General features: G+C 34.2%; 1 protein-coding gene across 7 annotated transcripts in view; it reads right to left on the bottom strand.

Moving 5' to 3' along the window:
• Positions 1–26,417, bottom strand: part of LRBA (LPS responsive beige-like anchor protein) — a 732,259-nt gene that overhangs the window by 64,702 nt on the left and 641,140 nt on the right. For all 7 annotated transcript variants that reach the window (XM_055336397.1, XM_055336401.1, XM_055336402.1 and 4 more), the window contains exon 48: positions 8,065–8,232. In XM_055336397.1, the coding sequence (XP_055192372.1) occupies positions 8,065–8,232 (168 nt within the window). The remainder of the gene's footprint in view (positions 1–8,064; positions 8,233–26,417) is intronic.

The following is a 26,417-nucleotide window of genomic DNA, read 5'->3' as shown; positions in this document are numbered from 1 at the left end:
TAGGAAGGTTTGATAAGGAAGAGAAAGGAATATAAAGGAAGAGAAGTGAAGAAGTCAAACCAAATTCAGCAGAGTTAACAAGAAGAAGATAACTACTTTTATTTATGTGTACCTTGTCCATGAAGGAATATATGTACTCATTACAGGAAAAAAGATTCCATAACTCTGTATGGTGACAGATGCTAACTAACTAGACCTACTGCGGTAATCATTTCACAATATACACAAATATCTATTATGATCTATTCCCGAGACTAATATTATACCTCAATTTTTAAAAAATGCACAAAAAAGAGAATATATGTAAATGCTGGAAAATAGATTGAAAAATAGTAAAGGTAGAGAAAAAGAAAAATTTATCAAAGAGACAGAAATAAGGAGCAAAGAGGTCTGTTAGAATAAACAGCTAAAGATAAGAATCTATCTTTTAATCGGAGGTCACAGATATTTGAAAAAAAATAGTGTGTTTGCCTGAAAAATAATTCTCTCTGGTGTGTGATATGCAAATGTACACATAGTTGGATATTGATAACCCAGCTGTTTTCTAAAAATTAAAAACAACATAAAAGTTTAATGTGCTGCAGGCTGTTTCTCTGATTACTCTTCCCCCTCTTACGGTTATTATTTCTATCGTTTAGTGCTTTTTTTATAGAGAGATTATTTTGATGATCACTTACTATGCCATATATATTAACCATTCACTCTAGAATAAAACTTCCTCAAGAGAAATGAAGCTTTTCCCAAGTAGTAAGTAAATACATGGCTTGTATATAAATAACTTGACTCTGTGAGTATCTAAGTGTTGTTCCAAGTTAAACTAAATATATGGCAGTGAATAGAAATAAGTAAAACTATACTTAATGACAGAAATAAGTCCAATTTGCTTTTAATACAAGAGAAGCACAAATCTATAGTGGTCCCATTACTATGATCTTGCAGAGATAACGTTCTAATATAATTCAAGTATATGCACATATTTACTAATATTAGAGGTGTTAAAGCATCTTAGAGGTACAAGGTTCTGAAGAAAAGACAGTGTAGCCTGGAGATGAGGTGGGGAGTGAACAAGAAGAGGGCAATTATGGGAGCTTTACCACTAGCAGGAGGCTGTGACAAGAGGGCTTGGAGGCTGTCGGGGCCAGGGGGTTACAGGCACGTGGCGGGCCATGGTTAGAGCCATAGGAGCTGCCTCCCTGGGTCACCTTGTACAGCTTTGCTCCAATCTCAAAGTAGGAAGGAAATTGTTTATGAAGAGAGAGGCAGCCCATGAGAAACCTTTCTGAAAGAGCACCCTATTCACATGGCACTCTGTATCCTCTTACCTAGTCTTATTTTCTTCATTAATCTTTACTGCTTATTTTCTGTGCACCCCATTCGAATGTGAGTTCCACGGGGGGGGGGGGCTCTGTCTGTCTTGCTCATCTCTATTTTCAGTACCTTGAATAAAATGGTTACTTGTTGAATAAATGAATAAAAGAACAAATTTGCCCAGTTTATTGGCCCCTTCCTTATCTATCCAAACCAGCCTAGATGTACCAGTTAACAGCACCTCTTTAACAAATTCCATCAATCACCCTTCCACTTTCAACCCTGCTTTATATATTCCATGTATTTACACACACACACACACACACACACACACGCACGCCTCTCCAATTTTTTTTTCTTTAAAAAAAATTCTTTTATTTATCTGAGAGAGAGAGAGAGAGCGCCACCCCCACCCCCACCCCGGCGAAGGGGCAGAGGCAGAGGCAGAAGCAGATTCTCCGCTGAGCAGGGAGCCTGGGGTGGGGCCTGATCCCAGGACCCTGGGATCATGACCTGAGCGGGAGGCAAACCCTTAAGTGACTGAGCCACCCAGGTGCCCCTCCAGTCAAGTTTTTTTGTACATCTACTCTTGTGCGGATGAGAACAGAGAAAAACAACGGAAAGAAAGTAATCATCTATTACTGAACATCTAGGAAGCACCCATCATTACGTTAGGTATTCCCATAAATATTATCTCACCCTCACCTTTGGTATAAACCTCATACTCTTGTTGCCTTTTCCCTCTTGTTCATGCACATTTACTTACACCAGTCCTCAGGGTAAACGTCTACTCTCTGATCTCAGACAAGGCAGTATTGCTCCACGCTGTACAGTACTTATCTCTATCTGTGTCCTGGATTTTGTTCCTTTTTTCTTCCTCATAGAGTTTGGTAGTCTACTACATGCTCTCTTCCATGTATGTTTTACACACTTCCCTCTTTTTGGATCTTTCCAATTAACATAGAAACATGGTCAAATATTTACCCATTAAAAAAGAAAATAAATCTCAGAGTGACTTCTAGTGGGGTATGGGTTTCTTTTTGTGGTGACAAATATGTTCTAAAATTAGATTATGGTAGTGCTTATAAAACTCTGTGAATATACGAAGAACTACTGTAATGTACATGTTAAATGGGTAAATTGTATCATATGCGAGCTATATCTCAATAAAGTGACTAAAGATTCTCTCTTCAATTATTTCTTTTCTCACTGTGTTTACTTGCTCATGTCCCATCCACTGCACAGTCCTCTACCTCCTAATATTTCTGTAAGATCACATGGTGATCTTAGAATAATCCAGCGGGCACTTTTCAGTTTTTATCTTTTCAATCTTTCAGATAGGTCCTAAGACACACATGTGGTTATGTCACTAAACTTCAACCTATAATCTACTGCCTTCTGCCAGTGTAGTTATAATTACTTTTATAGTATTAAAGGCCCTTTATGGTATGGTTCCTGTCTTTCTCTCTTATCTTATCCTGTGGTTCATTGCACATATATCACATTCTCCTATCATGATCTCCCTCACCTATGTGCAGAAAGTGTATACATTTTCTTCTGTGTAGATACCCTTTGCTTGTGACTCTATCCAATGTTCTCATTTATCCTTCAATCCAGTCTCTCATTTCCCAGAAAACGTGTCTGGATTCTGGCAGTTAGGGGTTAGTGCCTATTGTGTATGCTTGTGCATACATACAGTGTACTTACCTCTAAACTGAGTTTACCACAGTATATTATAATTGTTTACTTATCCATATTTCCAAGCTCGATAATGTACTCAAGCTGATGAGAGCAGGTGTTTGACTTTCAACTTTTTAACCTTATTATATAATTTGGGTTTAGTAAAAGGTTGTTTAAAAAAATGAGTAAATTGGGATGCCTGGGTGGCTCAGTTGGTTAAGTGTCTGCCTTAGGCTCAGGGTCCTGGGACTGAGCCCTGCATAGGGCTCACTGCTCAGCGGGCAGCCTGCTTCACCCTCCCTCTCCCCATGCTCTCTCAAATAAATAAAATGTTTTAAAAAATGAATAAATCAATGACCTATACTTTTCTTTCCTTGCCTCACTTTACAATGAACTTTGCATGTGTCTTCTAGGAAACAGTCTCTGATAACCTATCTAGTGTTAGTATTTTATGATCTTTCTGTGATACAATCAGTAATTCATATTCTTTTCATGGCTGTGTTTCTTAACCCAGGGGTTTAACAGAGAAGAATAAGGAAAGGAGCTAACACTTAACACTTAATGAATACTTAATGATGGGATAGGTACCATGCCGGCACTTTACATGCATTATGCCTCATCTAAATTATGGGGTGGGTGTACTCATGCCAATTCAATATATAAGGAAACAGAGTCTTGGGAAGATCCAAGTCACACAACTAGCAGGCATCAGGGTCAGGAATTAAATTCATATCTATCTATCTATCTATCTATCTATCTATCTATCTATCTATTCTACTGTATCACATTGCATTACATCACCAAGTTAGCACTATGATATGGAATGACTACAATAAAAATTATATTTGTTTTAATAACATCCAGAAAACTTTGAGAATTAATCATGTATATTTATGAATAGTGCTAAATAATGAAGTAATATGTAGGTGTCCCCCTTTATCTATGGTTTCACTTTCAATGGATTCATGACCTCAACCATGGTCTGGAAGCAGATGATCTTTTTTCTGCCATGACATCAGGTCAGTACTAGCCTAACACTATGGCACAATGCCTACGTCATTCACCCTACTTAATCTCAACATGTAGGCATTTTATCATCTCACATTATCACAAGAAGGGTGAGTAGAGTACATAAGATATTCTGAGAGAGAAAGAAACTATATTCAACTAACTTTTGTTATTGTTGTTAATCTCTTACTGTACCTAATTTATAAACAGAACTTTATTATAGGTATATATGTACAGGATGAAACATAGTATATATAGGGTTTGGTACTCTCCACAGTTTCAGGCATCCATTGTGGGTCTTGAAACATATGCTCTGTGGATAAGGGTGGGCGGGGATGGACTACTGTATTTCTTTCAAGAATACTAAGTACCTACCATATTTAGGACATAATAGGCCATTTTTTTAAATGAATGGTGAATCTAATATATATGTTTATATAATATAAAAATAAATATATGTGTGATGAGTGGAAAACTGGTTAAAGTTTAATTTGCTAATAATTAACTACTTGCTAATGTGGAAAATAATAGGAACCAAGGAAATTTAAAGCAAAAGTTTTAAATAATCTTTAGCAAATGCTGATCTTGAAAAAGAAATACTAAAAATTTATTTGGTACGGTGGTTCCTCAAAAAGCTAAACACAGAACTATCATATAATCTAGCAATTCTACTTTTGGGTATATATACAAAAGAAGTGAAAGCAGAGACTTAGAAAGGGGAAAAGATAGTTTTCTCAACAAATAGTGCTGGAAAAACTGGACAGCTACATGTAGAAGAATGAAACTGTGTATGGTTTCTTAAATCAGACACAAAAATAAACCCACAATGAATTAAAGACCTAAAAGTGAGACCTGAAACCATAAAACTCCTAGAAGAAAGCATCGGCAGTAATTTCTTTGACATTAGCATAGAAATATTTTTCCAGCTATGTCTCCTCAGGAAAGAGAAACAAAAGCAAAATTCCACTATGGGGACCACACCAAAATAAAAACCTTTGCATGGCAAAGGACACCGTCAACAAAACAAAAAGGCAACCTACTGAATGCAAGAAAATATTTGCAAATGATATATCCAAGACAGGGTTAATATCCAAAGTATATAAAGAACTTACACAACTCAACACTAAAACACCAAATAATCAAATTTAAAAAAATGGCCAGAGGACCTGAATAGACATTTTTCCAAATGTCTTCTGTATAGCCAACAGACACAGTAAAGATGTTGAACATTGCTCATCATCAGAGAAACGCAAATCAAAACCACAATGAGATATCACTTTATACCAGTCAGAGGGCTAAAATAAAAAATATAAGAAATAACAAGTGTTGGCAAGGATGTGGGGCGAAAAAAACAACTCTTATACACTGTTCGTGGGAATACAACCTGGTGCAGCCACTTTGGAAAACAGTATAGAAGTTCCTCAAAAAATTAAAACTAGAATTATCATATGATCTAGTAATTCTATTACTATTTACCCAAAAAAAGGAAAACATGAATTCAAAAAGATAAAGGCACTCCTATATTTATTGCAGTGTTATGTAGAACAGCCAAGCTATCAAAGCAACCTAAGCATCCACCATCTGTAGATGAATGGATAAAGATGTCTTTATTCATTCACACACACACACACACACACACACACACACACACACACACACACACACAGTATTATTTAGCCATAAAATATGAGATCTTGACATTTGCAACAACATGGATGGACCTAGAGGGTATAATGCTAAGTGAATAATTCAGAAAAAGACATATATCACATGATTTCACTCATATGTAGAATTTAAAAATTAAAAAAAATCAAACAAAGGAAAAAAGAGACAACGAAAAAAACAGACTCTTAAATACAGAGAATAAACTGGTAGTTGCCAGAGGGGAGGCAAGTATGGGGAAATGGGTGAAACAGATAAAAGGGGAAAAAATCCCATAAAACAAAGAACAAATTACATTCTTTAAACAACCTGCTAAGTAAATGTTTCACTTTTTAACTAGCAGTATCATAAAGGTACAGGCTGAGAACCATCCTTTATCATGCAAAGGTAGCACAGACTCTAATGACAAGGAAGGTATAGTTATATCATCTTGGACATATCAATAAAATCTTTAAAAATAGGATCTCACATTGGAAGAGAGTGTTAAGTATATCTTCAGTGCAACTCTACAGAGTATTATGGAATTTCAAAATTAAAATTGCAGATTATATAGCAATATAAGATAATATGCTGGTATGTTAAGTAAAACAGGAGATTCTAAAATCAAATCTATATTGTCCTTTCAGTCATAATTCAACTATGTAGCTTTGTGAATAATTACTCTAAGGGAACATGAAAAAACAAAAGTAGGTGGTGTATTTGGTGAAGAATTATGGACATCTATAAAACAAAGTTAACACTTCAAATATGTAAAAAAAAAAAAGGAAACTGGCCTATGCTATTCTAGTCTAACAATGAAATATGTAATATATATATATATGTATATATATATATATATTGTTTTCCACTTGTATATTTGCCCTAACCTCAGTTTTATATATGGAAGTATGTATATTCTAGGTCATGCAATCAGTTATTGCTCTAATAAAATAAAATGGCCCCATAAGGAACGTTTTCCAAGAAATGAAAAATTAGAAAAGTCTTTAAGGGTTCATTTGATTCAGCTCTAAATTAAATAAAAAAACAACAATCCAAACCCTATGCGATTTAAGACATATGTACATCAAATACATGATGCTTCTGCTTGTGTACTAATCATTGTCTGGCACATGAACCAGGCAATGATATATACTGGCAAGTATATTTAAATATGTACTTATTATATACTGTCAATATTATCAAGTCATAAGTAGAATTAAAAAGGAATGCATCTCTGGGGATCCCTGGGTGGCTCAGCGGTTTAGCACCTGCCCTTGGCCAGGGTGTGATCCTGGAGTTCGGGATCGAGTCCCACATTGGGCTTCCTGCATGGAGCTTGCTTCTCCCTTTGCCTGTGTCTCTGCCTCTCTCTCTCTCTCTCTCTCTGTGTGTGTGTGTGTGTGTCTCTCATGAGTAAATATATAAAATCTTAAAATAAAAATAATGCATTTCATGTTGGTGAAAAATGGCAAATCTTATTACAAATAATGTTCCCTTTAAAATGAAATAAATATTCCCTATGAATCAGTCTTAGTTTCTTAAATATACTTGTTCTAAAATTGTACAGATACCTAAGTCACTCTGTTAAATCCTATAATCTTTGCACATAATATATGTTAGCATTAGGATTCATAATTAGATTAAAATACATACAAAAATATCAAGGCTATCTACAGACTTTTTTGGTGAATATTGTATTCATCAAAAACCACGTTTTGAGTGTTTTACTTAAGAAAATAAATGACAAGACAAAACAAGTCTCAATAACTTCTAAGATCAAGTTTGAGGACATGAAAAAGATTTAGAATTCCTTCCTACTATTAACTTCTTTACGGTTACATATATACTTATGTACTATAATATCTAAACACAAGTTTTATCACATTTAAATAGATTTATGCTTACAATCTTTTTTTTTTTTAAAGATTTTATTTATTTATTCATGAGACACACAGAGAGAGGCAGGGACATAGGCAAAGGGAGAAGCAGACTCCCTGCAGGGAGCTCAACGTAGAACTTGATCCCAGGACCCCGGGATCACAACCTAAGCCAAAGGCAGATGCTCAACCATGGAGCCACCTAGGTGCCCCTACGCTTACAATCTTATTTCTTTAATAATTACTGTTTTCCTAATAATTTAACTTAGTGAGCAGCCTTCAAAATTTAACAATTATAGAAATGATTAGTGATCCCTGAATGGGTCCAAATTGAAGAAGCAGCTCTCATTTTATATTGATTCAAATATTTTGTTGGAGGGAAGTCCTAGATTCAAGTTCCAGCTAGGTCACTAACTGAAAGGTTATTCTGCTTAAGTCACTTCACTCACCTGGTTTTAGTTTCATCATATGCAAAATGAAAGCATGGGGAAGATGATATCTAGTACCTTCTAGTCTAAAGATACCTAAGAGATCCAGTCAGATAACTTACTTCTCTCAATATAGGATCAGCTATTGAATTCAGATTGACAGCTCCTTCATACGTCAGGTAATAGAACACATTGAGGGATCGAACAGCCTCTGGTCCTTGCTGTTTATAGCCAAAAATGAGATCAATCCATTGGTGAAGCTGGCAGGAAACAAATTCACTCTCCAGGGCCTGAAAAAAGGTACACAGATGATTATTCTGAATTCAGCTTTTAAAATATAGAGAAATTTAGAACAAGTAGCAAAGTTTTACACTAAATTTATGGCGAGCAGACTTATTCTGATGTCTTATTTTCCACCAGAATCTATTCTCCTTTCTTTATAATTAGAAGCTTTCTGGCACTTTTCACACTGAATTGTATTAGGTTGCTTACATTTCAGTATCATTCTACTATACTGTAAGCACTGTGAGGACCAGGACTGGGTCTATTTTGGTCATATTTGTAACTCAGGGCCTGACAGGTACCCAATTTATGCTTCAAAGAAAAGAGGTGATGCAATATAAAGGCCACTTTGGAACAGCATATGTGAAAACATTAAACATTTACTATTCACCTGAAATGTTTATGCTTTTTCTAGATATAAATATTTTGTTGTCTACTGCAACAACTATAACCAAATTATGTAGTTATTTCAACTGAGTTGAAATATGCCAGCAAATTTTATGCCAGCAAATTTTATCTTTGGAGGGATACTTATAATGACTGAATTATGATTACTGAATTATTATTCTGGATATTAATATCAAACCAGACCAAATATTTTATGCTAATAGTGTCCAATAAATAATGAACAAACATAATCAAGAATTCAGTGGAAATGCTGGGCACAAGATACACTTCCAATTCATCATTACCTTCCCAATTACCAACCACTGTACCTAAAACATAGTAAGTACCAACAAATGACTGCCGAATGTAATAAAGTTATAAACATAAAATAATTTAAAAAATTGGAGACATTTTTATAAAAGTGCTTAGATTTGTATTATTTAAAATTCTTCAAAATTATTTCACCATAAAACTTTAGCATTATGGACTAGTTTATCAATAAATAGTGCTATTCAAATCACAGAGCTCTAAAACTCAAATGCTGAAGCTTGATTTGAAGTATACCAGATTTTATCGGATGATGTTATCTCTTTAAAATTCTTACTTTCCTGTAGTTAAGTATATGGCTGTGATGTATTTGGTGTGGTTTACTATATTATCAATATAAAAAGAAACCTATTGGTTATAGAACAAAATTGAATAACCTCTATAGCAAGCAACCAATAAGATATAAACCACCTCATGACAAAAGACATTCCTATAGTTCCCAGGTGTACACCTGTGTAAGAACATGCTTTATTGAAATAAGTGTCTATGTGGGTGCCTGGCTGGCTTAGTCAAAGGAGCATGCAACTCTTGATCTTGGGATTGTGAGTTTGAGCCCTTGCTGGGTATAAAAATTACTTAAAAAAAATCCCTTTAAAAAATAAGTGCCTTTGTTTTTTGTTTTGTTTTTTAAGGTTTATTTATTTATTTATTCATGAGAGACAGACAGAGAGAGAGAGAGAGAGAGAGAGAGAGAGAGACACAGACACAGGCAGAGAGAGAAGCAGGCTCCATGCAGAGAGCCTGACATGGGACTCGATCCCAGGTCTCCAGGACCACACTGGAGGCGGCGTTAAACCACTGAGCCACCCGGGCTGCCCCAAATAAGTGCCTTTGAATAAGAAAAATATTTACATCTGAATTCAAAGAATATATTTCCTTTAATATTTAAGAGGATTTCACAATATACCACATAGTATATAAAATGCAAAAAATAAATCTGTAAATAAAACTCGAGGCAATTCTCATACAACTGTGAAAGTTAGTATTTTAGATATCTCTGATAAAACTCATGAACTTTATAAATTTAGTAAATAGCTAAGAGAAAAGAGAACTGCTGCATGTATTTTTTGAAATAGAGAAGGGCTTTAAGCAAATTCCTATTTTAAGTACATGGATTTAAAATTAATCTGAAAATTCAGGAATTATTAATGGAAGCTGCACACAAAAATGATACGTTTGTTTCATTAACTTGGGCCTTGGGTAGGGATGAGGGAGTGGGAGCCATGTTTAAAGTGACACATAAAAACAGCAATTGTCTTAATTTGTGTGCAGTGCACTCCACACAAAAGCCCTAAATATGTTCAAATTAGAGCAAGCTGCTTGATTGTCACTGCAGTCTCATGTCACATTAATGCATGACAAACATTAAACCATACACTTAAATGGCAATTTATATCATTTAAATGTTTACTGCCAGACTAGCTCATCACTCATTTAAATGTGACTTTCTGACAGCTAATTTCAGTTAATTTTCTCCAATTCACTTAATTAGAACTTTCAATCAGGAAGGACTTACACGTATCTTTGAGCTTACATCCTTTTTAGTTGTTCAAAATCTGAGTTAATAAACTGCTGAAAAGCCCTACTATAATAGATTAGCATGTAATATCTCTGAGTCTACAAAAAAGTGTGACTATATGAAGCAAACCCACAGTATGTACTCTTAGAAAGAACCTACACTTATTTATGTAAATAATACTCTCGCCAGTAGTTTAAATAAAAAACGTTTATTTCATATACGCACACTATTGAAACAATAAAAAAACTCTGCATCCAAGCTAATTAAAAATTAATGATTTCAAAATTGTTTAATAAGATAAAACAGTCAGGAGTCTCCTGAGTGTCCGTAGTGTTGTGATTTGAGACTATAAAATTCCAGAAGGCTCAGCAGATGATAAAGTACAAGCAAATTTTCTCAATATTAAAGCTCTAAAAACCAGGGCAATTTCATTTTATGCATCATCAAAAAAAGAATTGTGAGTTTTCTTAATGTTGATTACTTCCTTATGCACATTCAAAATGGTGAACTTGGTAACAACACGTTTAACATTTAGATGCTTAAAATTTTATATCGTGATGCTACATCAAAATGTTAAGCAAAAATGCTGAAAGACACTCTATGCTCCTATTACACCTTAACACACATGCAGAGATGACCGGAGTGTCATGGGTCACCCTCCCTTTACACTGTCATATTGGTCAAGTCTTAAGGTGTTGACTAGTAAAATTCATGGAATTATTGGCAAAAATCTTTTCCAGAGGTTCATGGATAGACTTTGAATAAATTTTTAAAAACGAATCAAAAAAATCTCATTAGTGGTCTTCAAGCATTTCTTGCAATTTACTAAAGTTTTAAAAAGAGATCCAAAAGAACAACTACTACAGGTGTTAAGAGTTCCAAAAAAGTTTAAAACCATCTCAAAACAAAGTCAGCTCAGGACTTTAACATCCTTTTGGTAGTAGTGAATGGCTAGTGCCTAGCCAAAAGCATGTAATAATAAACAAATGCACGTAGTAAAGTCTTGAGGTAAGAGGTAAAGACAGGCAGGAGGATATTATTGAGGGAAAGAAATACAAATAATTCAAAATGGAATACCCTGAGATTCCATCTTATAACTTGTTTCTCTAAGTCAAAAATATAAATCATAAAACATATGAAAAATTCTTTAAAGCTCTTTTTATATGTTAAGATTTTTAAAAATATTCAGTATAAAATACTTATATCCACACTTTTAGTCACGAAAAAATAAAAATATGACAGTGGAATGCTAAACATTTGTGATTTTTCAAAGCCTTTAGGTCAGACAGTCCTCATTAAGACTGGAATTAAATACGGTTTGCAGCTAGGGGATAGTAACATTCTTCCCATGCTGCTCTCAAACCTAACCAATCAATTGTTAGTACTCCCCTAGCAGGCTGGATACATCATTTACATCCAATGTGTGCTCTGAGTAAAATTTGTAAAAAGAAAATCCACTAAAATGTCCAACACAATACAATAATATTCAACTCATCTGAGTTATTATAAAATAAATCAGTGACTAATGTCCAATTGTTAAGGATCAAATAAGACTATGAAAAGACTATCATATGAAGCCTCACACAAATTGTCAATCCAATCCAGGGGGACTCATATTAGTCTTGACAAACTGTCTTGGGGCTGATATCTGTTTTTTTAATGAGATCTATTAAGCAGAGACTAAAACACTTGAGATATGCTAAAAAGTACAGTATACAGATGTCAAATACAAACACTTATTAGTAACTTTCATTTGTTTGGTCCACGTGCAGAACATCAACAAATTCAAGCTTTAATATTATAAAGATAATACTAAATTATTCATAAACAACTCATTTGTGTAATCTTGTGTCAGAAATAATTATAACATATATGAATATGTGTCCCACAATAAATTTCATTGAAAGAATGTAACCTATGTTTTCCTGAAACTACCCATTAAAGAAATGAATTATTTATTGATAAAAAATATTACTTAAAATTATTCTTGTTTCCTCTAGTACAAATAATACGATAATTTATGTAGAAATGGCTTGTTTTTTTCCAAAACATGCTGTTACCTGGGAATAAAAATTCTAAAATAAAAGGCATTAATCATGTGTTTCTTAATCTATGTATGCTTCAGAGATACTGTAGCAATGTCTTTTTATTTTCAAACAATCAAATTTTCTCTAATGTAAAAATTATGCAAAAATCAAGAAAGCCAATTTTAATTAACAAAAGAAAGATAATCATTCATCTCAAGATCTGAAAACCTTATTTATGTATTATTCCCAAATTAATGCTAATATTTATTTATATTTTTGTTAAATGTTCTCATACAACACCATTTTAAAAAGCCATCAAATAAAGCTACTGATAGCTATGTGACAAGTCATTTTTATGAAAAAAAAAAAAGATCAAATAGTATTTACAAATCCTTAAGTATAGAAATAATTGTAGAACCAGAAGGAGGTAGGTCTGTGTAACCCAGATACATATTTCTATTCATCGATACCACCACTGCCCTTCTCAGGCTTCCAGAAGACCTGATTCAGTTCTGAGATTCAAAATGCATTTGCTCTAGGTATCAAAGAAGAAAATAAAAATCAATGACTAACCCTCTTGACCTGGTATACATTTAATTATAAGGTGTATTTAATCATATTTTAAAGATTTAAAAAAAACTTCTAAGTAATGTATACTCAATGTGGTGCTTGAACTCACAACCTTGAGATCAAGAGTTCCATGCTATTCTGACTGAGCCAGTCAGGCACCCAATCATATTTTACATGGAAGAATAAACATTAGTTTTGTAAATTTTTCATCGTACTTTTATATATTAAGAGTATGAATTCATTTGAGTGTAGATCACATGTTTCAAACGAGTTAATGTTGGGATTGGATAGAAGGTAATACACAACATTATGAACTTGGAATTTTAAGTATTTTTCACTTCAAATACATGTAATACAGCCTTCTTCCTATACACATACACACACACACACACACACAGATTTAAAATGAACTGGTCTGTTATGTTTGCATGTGCTGGATTTCAAACACTAGTGGTAATGTTTCCTTAACATTGATATATGACCTTTGTAATTTACATTGAAGAAAGCTGTTTTTTTCAGCCTAATTAGAACTGTTTCAAATTTTCCTGCTAAATATATGATATAAAGTCCTTTCAACTTTTTTATTCTAGAGTTTCTTTCCATGTCAACTTTGTTCCAATCAAAATATGCTTTGAATTAAATGATTTTGATTGAATATGTGGATCACATTTCACTTCTAAGATTTAAAGTCCAAAAAGGAAAAGTTTAGCCTGTTCAAACAAAGCAAGAGCAGCCACTTTGCGGAAAGCTATTCACATTTAAGAAGACTGACAAATTGTTTGTGTGCACCATTAGGTCTAGTTTCTGCAATAGTTGCCAGATTTCCTGTCCCCTTAATAAGATACATTAACTCCTTAAATGCTGGCTCCAAATTTGTGATGAATCCAAATAACTTTAGCAAATGTTTTATTTATCTCTAAGTTCCTTCTCCCAAATAAATTTAAAGAATAGTAAAGAAACTTGCTATTACGTTATATCAAAAATTTCAAGAAACAAAAAAGTTTTGTTTTTCAAGACAAAATCATTTTTTCATAATTGGACAGATACAAATTCAGAATGTAAATATACTTTCCAAATGGGATTCTCTAAAAGTGACAAATCCACATTAATCCTTGTTTCTAATGTAATACATTAAACTAGTTCAGAATTACTTGCTCAAGTGAAACACAACAGTGAAAATACTGGAATATGTAAATTATAATTTAACATGAGCCTAATATTCTCCTATATTGATTATATTACACTGTTTCAGAATTCAGATGTTTACCTTGACATAAATGTATAACAAAAAATGAAGTGAATTATATATACTATTTACAAAGAAAAGTTTAACTTAGAGGGCTTAAAATAAAAAAACAATAATGTGTGAAGCTGTGACATTAAGAACAATAAGTCATGAATGTCAAAGAAGAAAAAAGGAGGATCAAGGATTTAGAGAAAGAAATGGGATTCTAAGAATAAAAATTATATCTGACAGGTAAAAGAAAGGAAATTTAGTCAACAACACATTGAAGTTCAGGCTGAAAAGCAGATAGAGAAATCACTAAAAGGAGTTCTGTACTTCTAAACTGCCCTTGAACTGTTGAGCAGAAGAAAGATTCTGGAGTTGGCAGCACACTGTTCATTTCTACATTTATATCATTACTAAAGAGAAGTGTGAGTTAGTATCATATCTTGATATAACCATCAAGCACTCGTGCATCTTTTGGCAGGAGAATCATTCTGTCTACGATTGTTATTGTGTAGTTTTAAATGGACTAGTCAACCAGCTGTTATATATTTTACACACTGAAGGCCATGTTTCCTTTGAAATTCATAGTTTTAATCTCAACTGAAGTCTGTATTGCTGTGTGCCAAGATCAAAAGGATTAGGCAAACTTGTACAATTACCCTCCTTTTCAGAGAGATGATTTTTTTTTCTAATGTTTAAAATAGTCCTATATGCTGACATTTTATCCAACTATTTTCTTTAGAGCTACAGAACATTAAAACATTTAATTAACATTTCAACCTTAGGTCACTCTTAATCTAAAACCTAGGAATTCATAATATACAGATATTTTAAACTAGTTACAGTGTAACACACAGAGGGAGATGGAGCTTTTAAAAACATTCTATTTAGTAAGAACGTATGGGGAACAACTATAATTAAATGATAGATACGCCCATCGATTTTATTATGTGTTTGCATTTTGCATGACTTCGTGCAGGAAACAGTTCACAGAGCTTAAAGCAATGTGTACGCATCAAGATAAAATAAATATAACATAAGAGAAGGTAATGCAAAAATAAGAAGGACATAAAAATCACTCCATGAAATTCTATAGACTTCGAGGTACACCATGTATTTGTTCTTAAGCTTTCTAGCAGGCAACATAAAGAAAGAAACACGAACACCTACAAGAGTCAAAAATGACCGTAATATAAAAACAAACCAGATGGCCTAGAAAAACACATTATTTCTATTCCCGAGATAAGAAATTCCTCCCTTGGTAATATGATAGAATCCAGGTATGTGACTCTCAGAGGGACTGACTTAATCCTGGAATAGATTTAAAGTATAGACAAATGGAAAGACTACATATTCTTCAGGCAATCCCGCATAAACATTATTTCTCTTAGGTTAAGGCTTTGAATGGTAAATTCTAGATTATACTCTGTGACAGGCACCTGGAATGCAGCCATTTTATTTTGTCAGTTAAATGTAAAGCCACATGCTTCAACCACAGCAAACTGAGTCACAGGGCTAATAGTGTCTCAAAAATGCAATGAGTATATACGGAGAAAGACACAAACAAGCCTATGTGGAAGGCAGGTCCACCTTCATCTGAAAGAGGTGGTAGCCTGTGCTATGCTAAGACAGTCCAAGGTAAGGTCCTCAGAAAATAATTTTGGGTTAACTTTTCCCCGCAAATAGGTGACAAAAGCCTCAAATGCCAACCTTGAGGTCCCAATATTACAGATGTTAAAATGTCTAAAAGTGTAGTAAATGCTCAGCCCTTTAAAAAGAATTAGGAAAGTATCCTTAGAAAATTCATTCTGACCATTGCAAATTATTGTTACACCAAGGTAAACTAGTTAAAAAATATACACTTATGCAATTAGAGTATTAATCTAAAATTCTCAATTATCTATCTATGTACAGAAAAGAGAATAGATTTCCTCTTCAAAACCACTGAAAAGTATTAATTTGCTGTGTGAACTTTGGGAGTTTTTTTTTTTTTTTTGAACTTTGGGAGTTTTATTTTATAGTCAGTTACAAAAGGAAGGAAAACAAAACTGCCCCCCCCAATTAATCCCTTCCCATTTGCTTATCCACATAGATCTGATAAATACTAGCAGTCTCTTGCCTTTGAAGATGGCCAGACCAGAATCCCTACTTATTGCCAGATGTAGTTTAATCCCATGGGGACTCCAGACAAAAACAAGGAGCTGTCTTCATGGCACCAATGATTCTCTGAACTGAATGCCATAAATTTATATTGGCAAATCAAAATCCTTGGCAAAATAGAACATTTATTATATCACCACTTCCAAGACTATCCAATAAAGAAAAGGGAACTAAAGAATATGATGCAAAAGTTGAATTTTTTAAAAAGGATTTTATTTAATTATTCGTGAGAGACACAAGGAGAGAGAGAGAGAGAAAAAGAGAGAGAGAGAGAGAGAGAGAGAGAGAGAGAGAGAAGCAGAGACACAGGCAGAGAAGCAGGCTCCATGCAGGGAGCCTTATGCAGGACTCGATCCCGGGTCTCCAGGATCACACCCTGGGCTGAAGGCAGTGCTAAACCACGAGCCACCCGGGCTGCCCTGAATATATTTTTTTAAAGCACTGACAAGTTCAGCCAGAGAATTACATCTGCAGTTACTCTGTGTTTGCCATTGAATACACATACATTATATAGGAATAAAAGTCTTTTTTTTTTCTTCAGTAATCTTTACACCCAAAGTGAGGCTTGAACTCACAACCCCGAAATCAAGAGCTGCATGATCTACAAACTAAGCCAGACGACCCTAAAAAGTCTTTTTTTCCATTCTACAACTTTTAATACCAGTAGTTCCATCATCTACTCAATCAACAAACATTTATTGAGCATTTACTATAGGTTCTGTTCTATGCTAGATATGGGGATAATGGAATGAGATGTCCCTTTGGAAGAAAGGTAGGGAAGCAAAAGGTCATCTCTAAGATGACTACAACAGTTTCTGTGGGAAGTACTGAGAGCCTCAAGAAAGCAGCAGTGGGAATGAAAAAGAAGGTACAGGTTTCAGAAAGATTTAAGTTATTACTTACACCAACTGATTACCAGTGTAAAAGGTGAAGGAGAGGAAGTTCAGGATGACACCCAGGTTTCAACTTTGGAGCTTAATTATATTGGAGAAGGAACAGTTTATATGGTAAGAGATTAACTCAGTTTTGAACTTAGTATTAATATTTTGGATTTTTAAATAGATTTGAAGATTATCCTGATTTTTCCCCCAAGGCTGTTAATTATAACAGAAATGTATATACTACTTGAATATTAAAATATGCTCATGTTCAATACTGGGATGCCCAAGCCAAAAAAACTGTGGGGAACAAAATGATCACCAAGACATAAGAGTGCTATCTAAAGGAGATATAATGCAATCCACATGTGTAATTTAAACTTTTCTAGAAGCCACATTTAAAAAAACAGGTGAAGTTAATTTTAGGATAGTATATTTAAGAATATTTAAAATAATTTAAAAATATAATCAATATAACATATTTTGTATTACGTCTTAGAAATTTGGTATGAATTTTATACTTATAAACATCTAGCATATCTCAATTCAGACTAGTCATATTTCAAGTGATTAATAGTCACATGTCACTAGTGGTTACAACATTGGACAGTAAAGCTTTATTCAGTTCCAAATACTGAATCTGCATTCAGATTTTTTTAATGGAAGTATAGTTGACACACTATGTTACATTAATGTCAGGTGCACAACACGGTGAATTGACACAAGCATATGTTATATATGCTTGCCACAAGCGTAGCTACCATCTATCACCATATGATGCTGCTATGATACTATTGACTATATTCCCTATATGTTATACTATATGTTATACTATGTTATACTATGCTTGCCACAAGCGTAGCTACCATCTGTCACCATATGATGCTGCTATGATACTATTGACTATATTCCCTATGCTTTACCTTTCACCCCTGTTGTATTGAGATTTTTAGGGCATTTTGATGTAAGACAGAATGCAGGGATTAACAATATTTAACTATTTATTTATTTATTTATTTATTCATTTATTCATTCATTCATTCATTCATTCATTTATAAAAAGATTTTATTTATTTATTCATGAGAGACAGAGAAAGAGAGAGAGAGAGAAGAGAAGAGAGAGAGAGAGAGAGAGAGAGAGAGAGAGACAGGCAAAGACACAGGCAGAGGGAGAAGCAGGCCCCACTCAGGGAGTACGACGTGGGACTCGATCCCGGGACTCCAGGATCACATCCTGGGCCGAAGGCAGGCGCTAAACCACTGAGCCACCCAGGGATCCCCAAGATTTTATTTATTTATTTGTGAGAGACAAGAGAGAAAGAGAGGCAGAGACATAGGCAGAGGGAGAAGCAGCCTCCATGTAGGGAGTCTGACATGGGACTCGATCCTGGGTCTCCAGGATCATGCCCTGGGCTGAAGACGGCACTAAACTGCTAGGGCACCGGGGCTGCCCAATATTTAACTTTTTAAAAAATACAGATTCTCCTACTGAATATAAAGGTAAACCTTACAAAGCACATACACCTGCAGACTACAAAATGTCCTTTGATACAATTTTGAGGAGGTCAATACAATTCCCAGTGCTGGAATGGCATTTCCCAGTGTAGAATGGCTAAATCTTAGGACATGACAGCAGAAATACAACATTTTCAAGTGTGAAATAGACATAATGTTCTGCAATGTATATTCTTTAGTCTCTTACAAATCTCTGAAGAATTGTCGTAGCATTCAAAAGATGGCAATATGACTACCCCCTCTTACAGTAAAGGTGAGGGCCTAATTCTAGAAAATATGATGCCAGCTGCAAACTCTATCCTTAAAAGTCCTTGGTTAGAAGTCTTACATATTGGGGTGCCTGAGAGGCTTAGTCAGGTAAGTGTCCAACTCTTGATTTCGGCTCAGGTTGTGATCTCAGGGTCCTGGGCTCAAGCCCTGAGTCAGGCTCCACAGCTCAGTGTTGGAGTCCACTTGAGATTCTCCCTCTCTCTTTCTCCCTCTGCTCCGCTCCCCCAACCCCTCTGGCTCGTGCTCACATGTGCCTGCACTCTAAAATAAAGAAATAAAATCCTAAAAAAGATTGTTACATATTGTCTACTCAGCTGTACCAGCTATGTACTTTAAGAACTACCATATAGCCATAGACTACAATTTAGTATAGAGAACATGTTAGCTGAAAGTCAGTTATACGGTATCTGTAGGCAATATGGATATATTCATAAATCTCATAAAAAGCACCTCATATGAGTCGCAGATAACTAGTTTCTGTTTGCCTACTCTTAGAAATTCCTTAACATGTATAATAATAGAATCTGATTCTCTATCACAATTAATTATAGGTCTGATTCCTTTCTGAATTATCATTGAAATAATGTTTAGTTAATAGGGTCAGTCTTGTTTCATTATTTTGGTGCAGCCATGAATAAACAGGGAATATGATATCAACAATCTAAACTTCTTCAAAGATTGGGACACCTGGTGGCTCAGTTGGTTAAGTGTCTGCCTTCTGCTCTGGTCGTGATCCTGGAGTCCTGGGATTGAGTCCCATGTCCGGCTCCCTACTTCTGGGGAGCCTGCTTCTCCCTTTGCCTCTGCCCCTCTCCTTGCTTATGCTCTCTTTCATGTTCATTCTCTCTCAAATAAATAAAAACTTAAAAAAATAATGAACTTCTTGAAAGATTTAAGTAAATTTCTTATTTATACTTCCTTGCCTCCCTTTCACTTCTTAATTAATCTTCTATCATTCTGTTATAGGCACAGTACAAAAAATGACTTTGCTAACCTTGTATCTAATGAGACAGTAAGCCTCCACATTATCTTTCAAATTCATTTTTTTAAGATTTTATTTGTTTATTCATAACACACACACACACAGAGAGAGAGAGAGAGAGAGAGAGAGAGAGAGGCAGAGACACAGGCAGAGAGAGAAGCAGCTGTTCTCTATTTCATGTCCAACTGTCTGACTCCAATGGATGCTTATCCCTCTTCACCTATATTAGTGTTTATGCTTCTCTCTCTTCTCTAGGCTTCTTTGATACCCTCTCTCCAGATTCTCGTTCTAAATTTTTGATTCTCCTTCTCATTTTTTTAAAAGTAAGCTCTATGCCCAACATGGGCGTTTAACTCATGACCCCAAGATTAAGAGTCACATGCCCTACTGACTCAGCCAGCCAGGCAACTCTCTTCACTTTTCATCTGTCTACCTCCTCATGATTCCCAGGTCCTTGTTTCTGAAATAATTCTGGATAGTTGAACTAGACATCAACTACCTCAACCAACAATTATTGCCATTTCCAGAGTTTCTAGCCCAAAATATCAACTTCCCATTAGACTACTAACTTTGGTATGCTTCCAGTAATTCAAACCTAATACATCAAAAAAAAATGAGTAATTTTTCCTTTTAAACTTGCTTCTTTTTTTGGTTATGCAGTCCTTCACACAGCCAAATTAGAAATGCTCCAATCATCTTGACTTCTCCTTTTCTCCTCTTCCTCTAAAACCTTATATCTAATCAGACAGCAAGCCTCCACAATATCTTTCAAATTCATTCATTCTTTCTCTTGCACTATGGCTATTTTTGATTCTGTGCTTCACTATTTCTTAGTTCAATTATTCTAACACTGCCCAAACTGTTCTCTTTATCTTTAAAATTTCCCTCCTTTAATTCCTCCTCCATATGAATTGCTATCTAAAACCTTGCTAACTCACAATTTTCCCTAAAACTTTTTGATGGTTCTCCTTTCCCTAAAGCAGTGGATCTCCAGCTTTAACATACATTAAAATCACCTTGAGAACTTGTTAAGCCACAGATTGCTGGGCTCTTTCCACCAAAGTTTCTGTATTAAGAGATCTGGATCTGAGCCCAAGGTCTGTCTTTTTAACAAGTTCTCAAGTAATATTGATGCTTCTGGTCTGGCAATCACCTCTGGGGTCCAATACCCCAAACAAAAAAGTTCATACTACTTACAAAGCATTAAGATTATTCACATAATCTGCCTCCAGTCTTATCTTTCCATAAGTATAGTTCACAGTTCTCTTAACACATATATTGCCTCTACCTTCTGAATAAAGTCCAGCTCGTGTATACTATACTCCAAGATCTTTGTTCACACTGCTTCTTAGGTCCGTAATGCCTTTTCCATCATCTTGCTCCTACTCATTCTTAAAGACCAAGATCAAATGTAGTTTGCTACAGTTAAGCTTTCCCCAATCTTTTTAGGAAGTAAAATAAAGTATTTCCTCATTCTCTCTTAGAGATAAATAAATAAATAAATAAACAAACAAACAAATAAATACATAAATGGTAAGTATGGTGACAGATGTTAACTAGACTTGTTGCAATCATTTTATAATATGTACAAATATTGAATTGTTATGTTGCACACCGGAAACTAATATAATGTTACATGTCAGTTATATCTCAGTAAATAAATACTGCTTAAAAATCATACATACACACACAAATAAATAAAATGTTAAATGTTTCAATGGCAGCCTGTGGTTCTCCTTTATGGAGAACACAAAGTATTACATTTTTTTTGTTATATTACATCATATATTATCATGTTTATTTTTGTTTATTTCTTATCCATTTCCCTCACTAAACAGGAAGTTCCAAAAGGGCAAGTACTATGCTGTCTTTCTCACCATTGTATTCCCAAAGACAAATAAGTAGTTGGAACTCACAAAATATTTGTTGAATGAATAAACAAATACATCACTTAATCTATTTCTCTAATTAGTTACTGTCATGCCTGTTTGATCTTCATAATGACAGCCCCAAAAGGGCAGGTGTCATATTCTTCCAATTTTGTGATCACAGACCTAATTACCTAGTAGGCTCCTAATAAATGTCTGTTGAATGAATGAATGGCATTTAAGAAATTCTTGTGATTTTGCACAATTCAGTGTCTATGCTGTGAGACTATGATCTTCAAGCTTTGTATATTGTGTAAGAAGCATGAAATTGACCACAGAAACTTTATCCAGTTGATACAGTGCTAATTTGGCAGAATTTTAGAAAATGTGAAGAATTTCTGTGATTACTAGCCATTGCAAATGAGATGTCTACATTATGTTAACCATATAATAAAATTTGGGGTAGGATGATTATATGGAAGAAAGAAAAAGTGAACTGGATATTAGAGTGTCATATTTCAAGGTTTTATTTTCTATTGAACAGTATCAGGAAGATGGATGCAAACAATGTCAATTATAGATTTGACAAAGGATCTAGAAAGACAATATGTTATACAGGGAAAATGCATCTGAAGGTTAATATGGAAGAAATTCACTGACCAGCTAAACAACAACACAGTAACAATAACAGCAGCACTTAACATTTGTTGTTTATGATATGGCCAGTTTTATGCTAAATATTTTATATGGATTATTTTATTTAATCCTTACATAATCCTATGACATAAGCACTACAGGTTTTAACAAATGAGGCTAAACTGCTAAGTAAATTGCCTAATGTCACAAAGCTAGTACATCTAATCAGAGTTGCAAGAGGAACCCAGATCTGACTCCTAAAGCCATATTATTAACCACTATATATCCTCCTGAAAATTTCTGCAACAGAATGGTATAGGTATATGTCAAAGCTAAAGAATAAAAATTCTAAAAATATGAAATTATTTCAGACTAAGAATTGTCAATGAGTTTTACATATACTATTTGTTAACATTATTATTAAATATTTCTAAGTATATACCATATCTGATAGGCCATGTAAACCTGGTTCTTTTGTTCTTTCAACTGGTTTTGGCTTTTACTTATGCCTTTTTAAAACTAAAACTTTCAATTTATTACTGTTTATTTTTCTGCACACCTCACTAAAATGCGATTTACTAGAAGGCAGAGATTGTATCTGCTGCATCCATGGAACTTAGCACATAATACACAACCAGTAAATATTTATAGATCTGAATAAGAAGTTTATATTCTAGGCCTCTTTTTCATTAACTTAACTGTATATTCATGAGGAGATTTTTAAAAAAATCAAATTAAAAACAATCGGCCGTTATAGCAAGACAGAGAATACGAACCTATTTTTTAACTGTTAAGTCCAAAGACTCTTAATAAAGAAGCAATGTGTTAAACTATTTTGGGGTAAGAATTATCAGTAAGCTCATTCTAATTTCTAAACATCCACGGACATTAGCAACTTAAAAAAATGTGATTTCATGTATTTTAATGTGTATCATATTTTGTTTTGACACATGAACTATTTAATTTCTTTAAATCAAACAACCATGTAAAACGAATGAAGAAAATTTTTCTCATTTCCTATTTAAATAAACATTTCACCAAATTCAATATACGTTTTTGTTAATTTTGTTAATGTTTTAAATACTTTCATGTAATAACACTGTCTCAAACTATCTACTAAAGGAGACTGATTTCATGTTTTTCTTCTATTTTTTTAATCTTTTTTATTTAAAAAAAAGCGTAGCACAAACATTATCTGCATTGGTGATGTTAGTATCTCTTAAATGTGCCAGCTGGCAAACACTTTTAAATTAAACTACTATAATAATAAACAACAATGTCAAACAAATAAATCTGCTTTGAGATTTTTAAAAAGCTTTTCAGATAACTCTTATGATAAAACAGTAAGACACACTAGAGTATTGTAAAATCAGAGTTGGAATCATGACCTTTATTAGGTTAGGAGAATTGGATCAAGGACATAGATGTATTCATTCTGAGAGGCCACCATTTTCCTCCTTTGTTGTTCACAAATATAATTCTTCTTTATGGAATATCTACCCTTTCAGTTAAATTCAATCCAACGGATGCAGTTCCAAGGCCAGGATCTGTATAATTAGCAATATAAGCATTTAAATTTTTCTTAAGTACATAGGTGAAAAGATAAACAGCAAAGCAAGAGTTAACTGAAACATTCCTCTTTAGAGCAACTGCCTTGAGGAGTGGGGGTTGGTGGATGGCGGGAGGAGGGAGCAAGGCAGGGAGATGCAGAGTTAATCAGGGAGCAAATCCAAAGCCAGGCATGGATAGGCCTCACTAATGAGCCTCAAGTACCCTGCAGTGGTTTTCAAACTTAACTGGCTTCAAACGATGCCACCCCATGACAGAATGCAGCTAGCCATAAGAGGAGGGTGATTAGAATAAATGACTGGAGTAATTAACTCTGATGTGAAACCACCTGATTGGAAAAGAGAAGCCAAGAGCTATTTAGCTGATGGTCCTCCAGTAGAAAAAGGAAGCTTTCCCTTTCTCTTGTGTGGGTGTTCAGTTAGAACTCAACTCTTTCAAGTAGGTATTTGGTAGCACTAATGAAAAGCAGCTTTCATTCAAGGGCCTCTCAAGGGCCTTCCCATTCATTTTGAAAGGGGAAGAAAATAAAAGCTTCAAAGTAGAACTAATTTACTTTACTCCCCTACCTCTTAGTGAATTTTGCATTAGTGAAGTCTGCATTAGTATTTATGTTACCAGTCTACCTCCAAATAATGTCATCAAGCACCTCAATTTATATTTATGAAATATCCAGATAAAGATAAAACTTAAAAATTTTCCCTTCTTTAAAAATATTTTCCAATATCCATGTACATGTTAAGTATATGCAATTTTAATTTATCAATTATACTTTAAAAAGTTTAAAAATGTTTACATAGAAAATGTCAAACTTCTAAATTGCTGATCAGGGTCAATACTTCCTTTATAAGTCCCACTCGGATTAATCTTCCTATGGCAAGAGATCCTTGGGTAAGAGAGAAGGATATAAATCCTGAACGGGGGTAGGTATGTTTTTGAAAAGAAAACAAAGGACAGCGTTAAGTCAAGGAAAGAGAGTACATACTTCTGCAAAAAACAGCTTTCTTATAGTGCAAATTGAGCCAAAGAATCCACCACACTTTCTTGCCTGCTTTATTTTACAAAGAGAGGAATTATAAAGGCTGGGGACATTACTACCTGCTGTTTTACAAGTCATCATCAATTCATTGGGCCAATGTTGTTCTGTACCTGCTGAGTTAATGTTCCTCGACACACCCCTTCCCCTAAAACAGGTTCACAAGCTGTCCAGTACCAACTACGGTGTAGTAGCACATGTAACTTAGCAAATGTTTATGCCTAAACTTGGATTTATTTGACAGCTTTACACCTTTGGGCATGATATAATTAAATGTTTTGACAGCTAAACAGAAACTGTATAAATTTAAAAGCTATTAGGAGCTCAGCATCTAGAATTAAAATGAAGTAATTTGCTTATACCCTGAACCTCTTTCAGCAATGCATTCCAGTAAAAAGCACAAAGAGAGGAGTAAATGTCTATCCAAATGTTTTAGCTAATTCTTTCACATTTCTTCTATGAAAAATATTCCCTTTATAAATACTGTTAATAACTTTAATAACAACAAAGGGAACATAGCAGATTTAAGATTATCAATATAACACTTAAACTCTATTTTCTATAATTTTAGAAACAACAGTATTAAAAGGACACCAAAATAGTGTATGTGTGTGTGTGTATATATATATGTATATATATATATATATATATATAATTTTTTTAGATTTTTTTTTTTAAGTAATCTTTCCACCCAACATGGGGCTGGAACCTACAACTCTGAGATGGAGAGTCACAGGCTCCACTGACTGAGCCAGCCAGGCACCCCAGTATATATTTTTAAGGGCCACCACTATCTACTACTTGAAAGGATTTAAAGCAACACAAAAAGAATGGGTGGTTCTTCAAATTCAGCCATTAATGATTCAGGAATTAATCCTTATTCTCCAAGTTGCCAGGTTCCAGATTTTCATAGTATTCTGTGCTACATGGTTCTCTAAAATGTCAATTCTCACTTCTTGTGGAAGGGAGAAATCACAATACTCCTAAGTCACTGCTTACTTTCAGAAAAACTCACTGTTCATTATTTAAGCTGCAGAAAATGACCCCATGAGTAGTACTACTCAAATACATAGATGAAAAAGCTCAGCTACTTATCTAAAAATGAAAAAAAAAAAAAAAAACCAAACCAAAACAAAACACCAAAACCCTGGAAAGCAAAGTTGTCCATTAAACTATCATTTTTAAAAATGAAAGCTGATTTATATCTAGTAATTGCATCAT

This window comes from Nyctereutes procyonoides, unplaced genomic scaffold, assembly GCF_905146905.1.
Source record: "Nyctereutes procyonoides isolate TBG_1078 unplaced genomic scaffold, NYPRO_anot_genome, whole genome shotgun sequence".
In the NCBI taxonomy this organism is placed as follows: Eukaryota; Metazoa; Chordata; class Mammalia; order Carnivora; family Canidae; genus Nyctereutes; species Nyctereutes procyonoides.
This window is presented reverse-complemented; position numbering and strand designations above follow the sequence as displayed.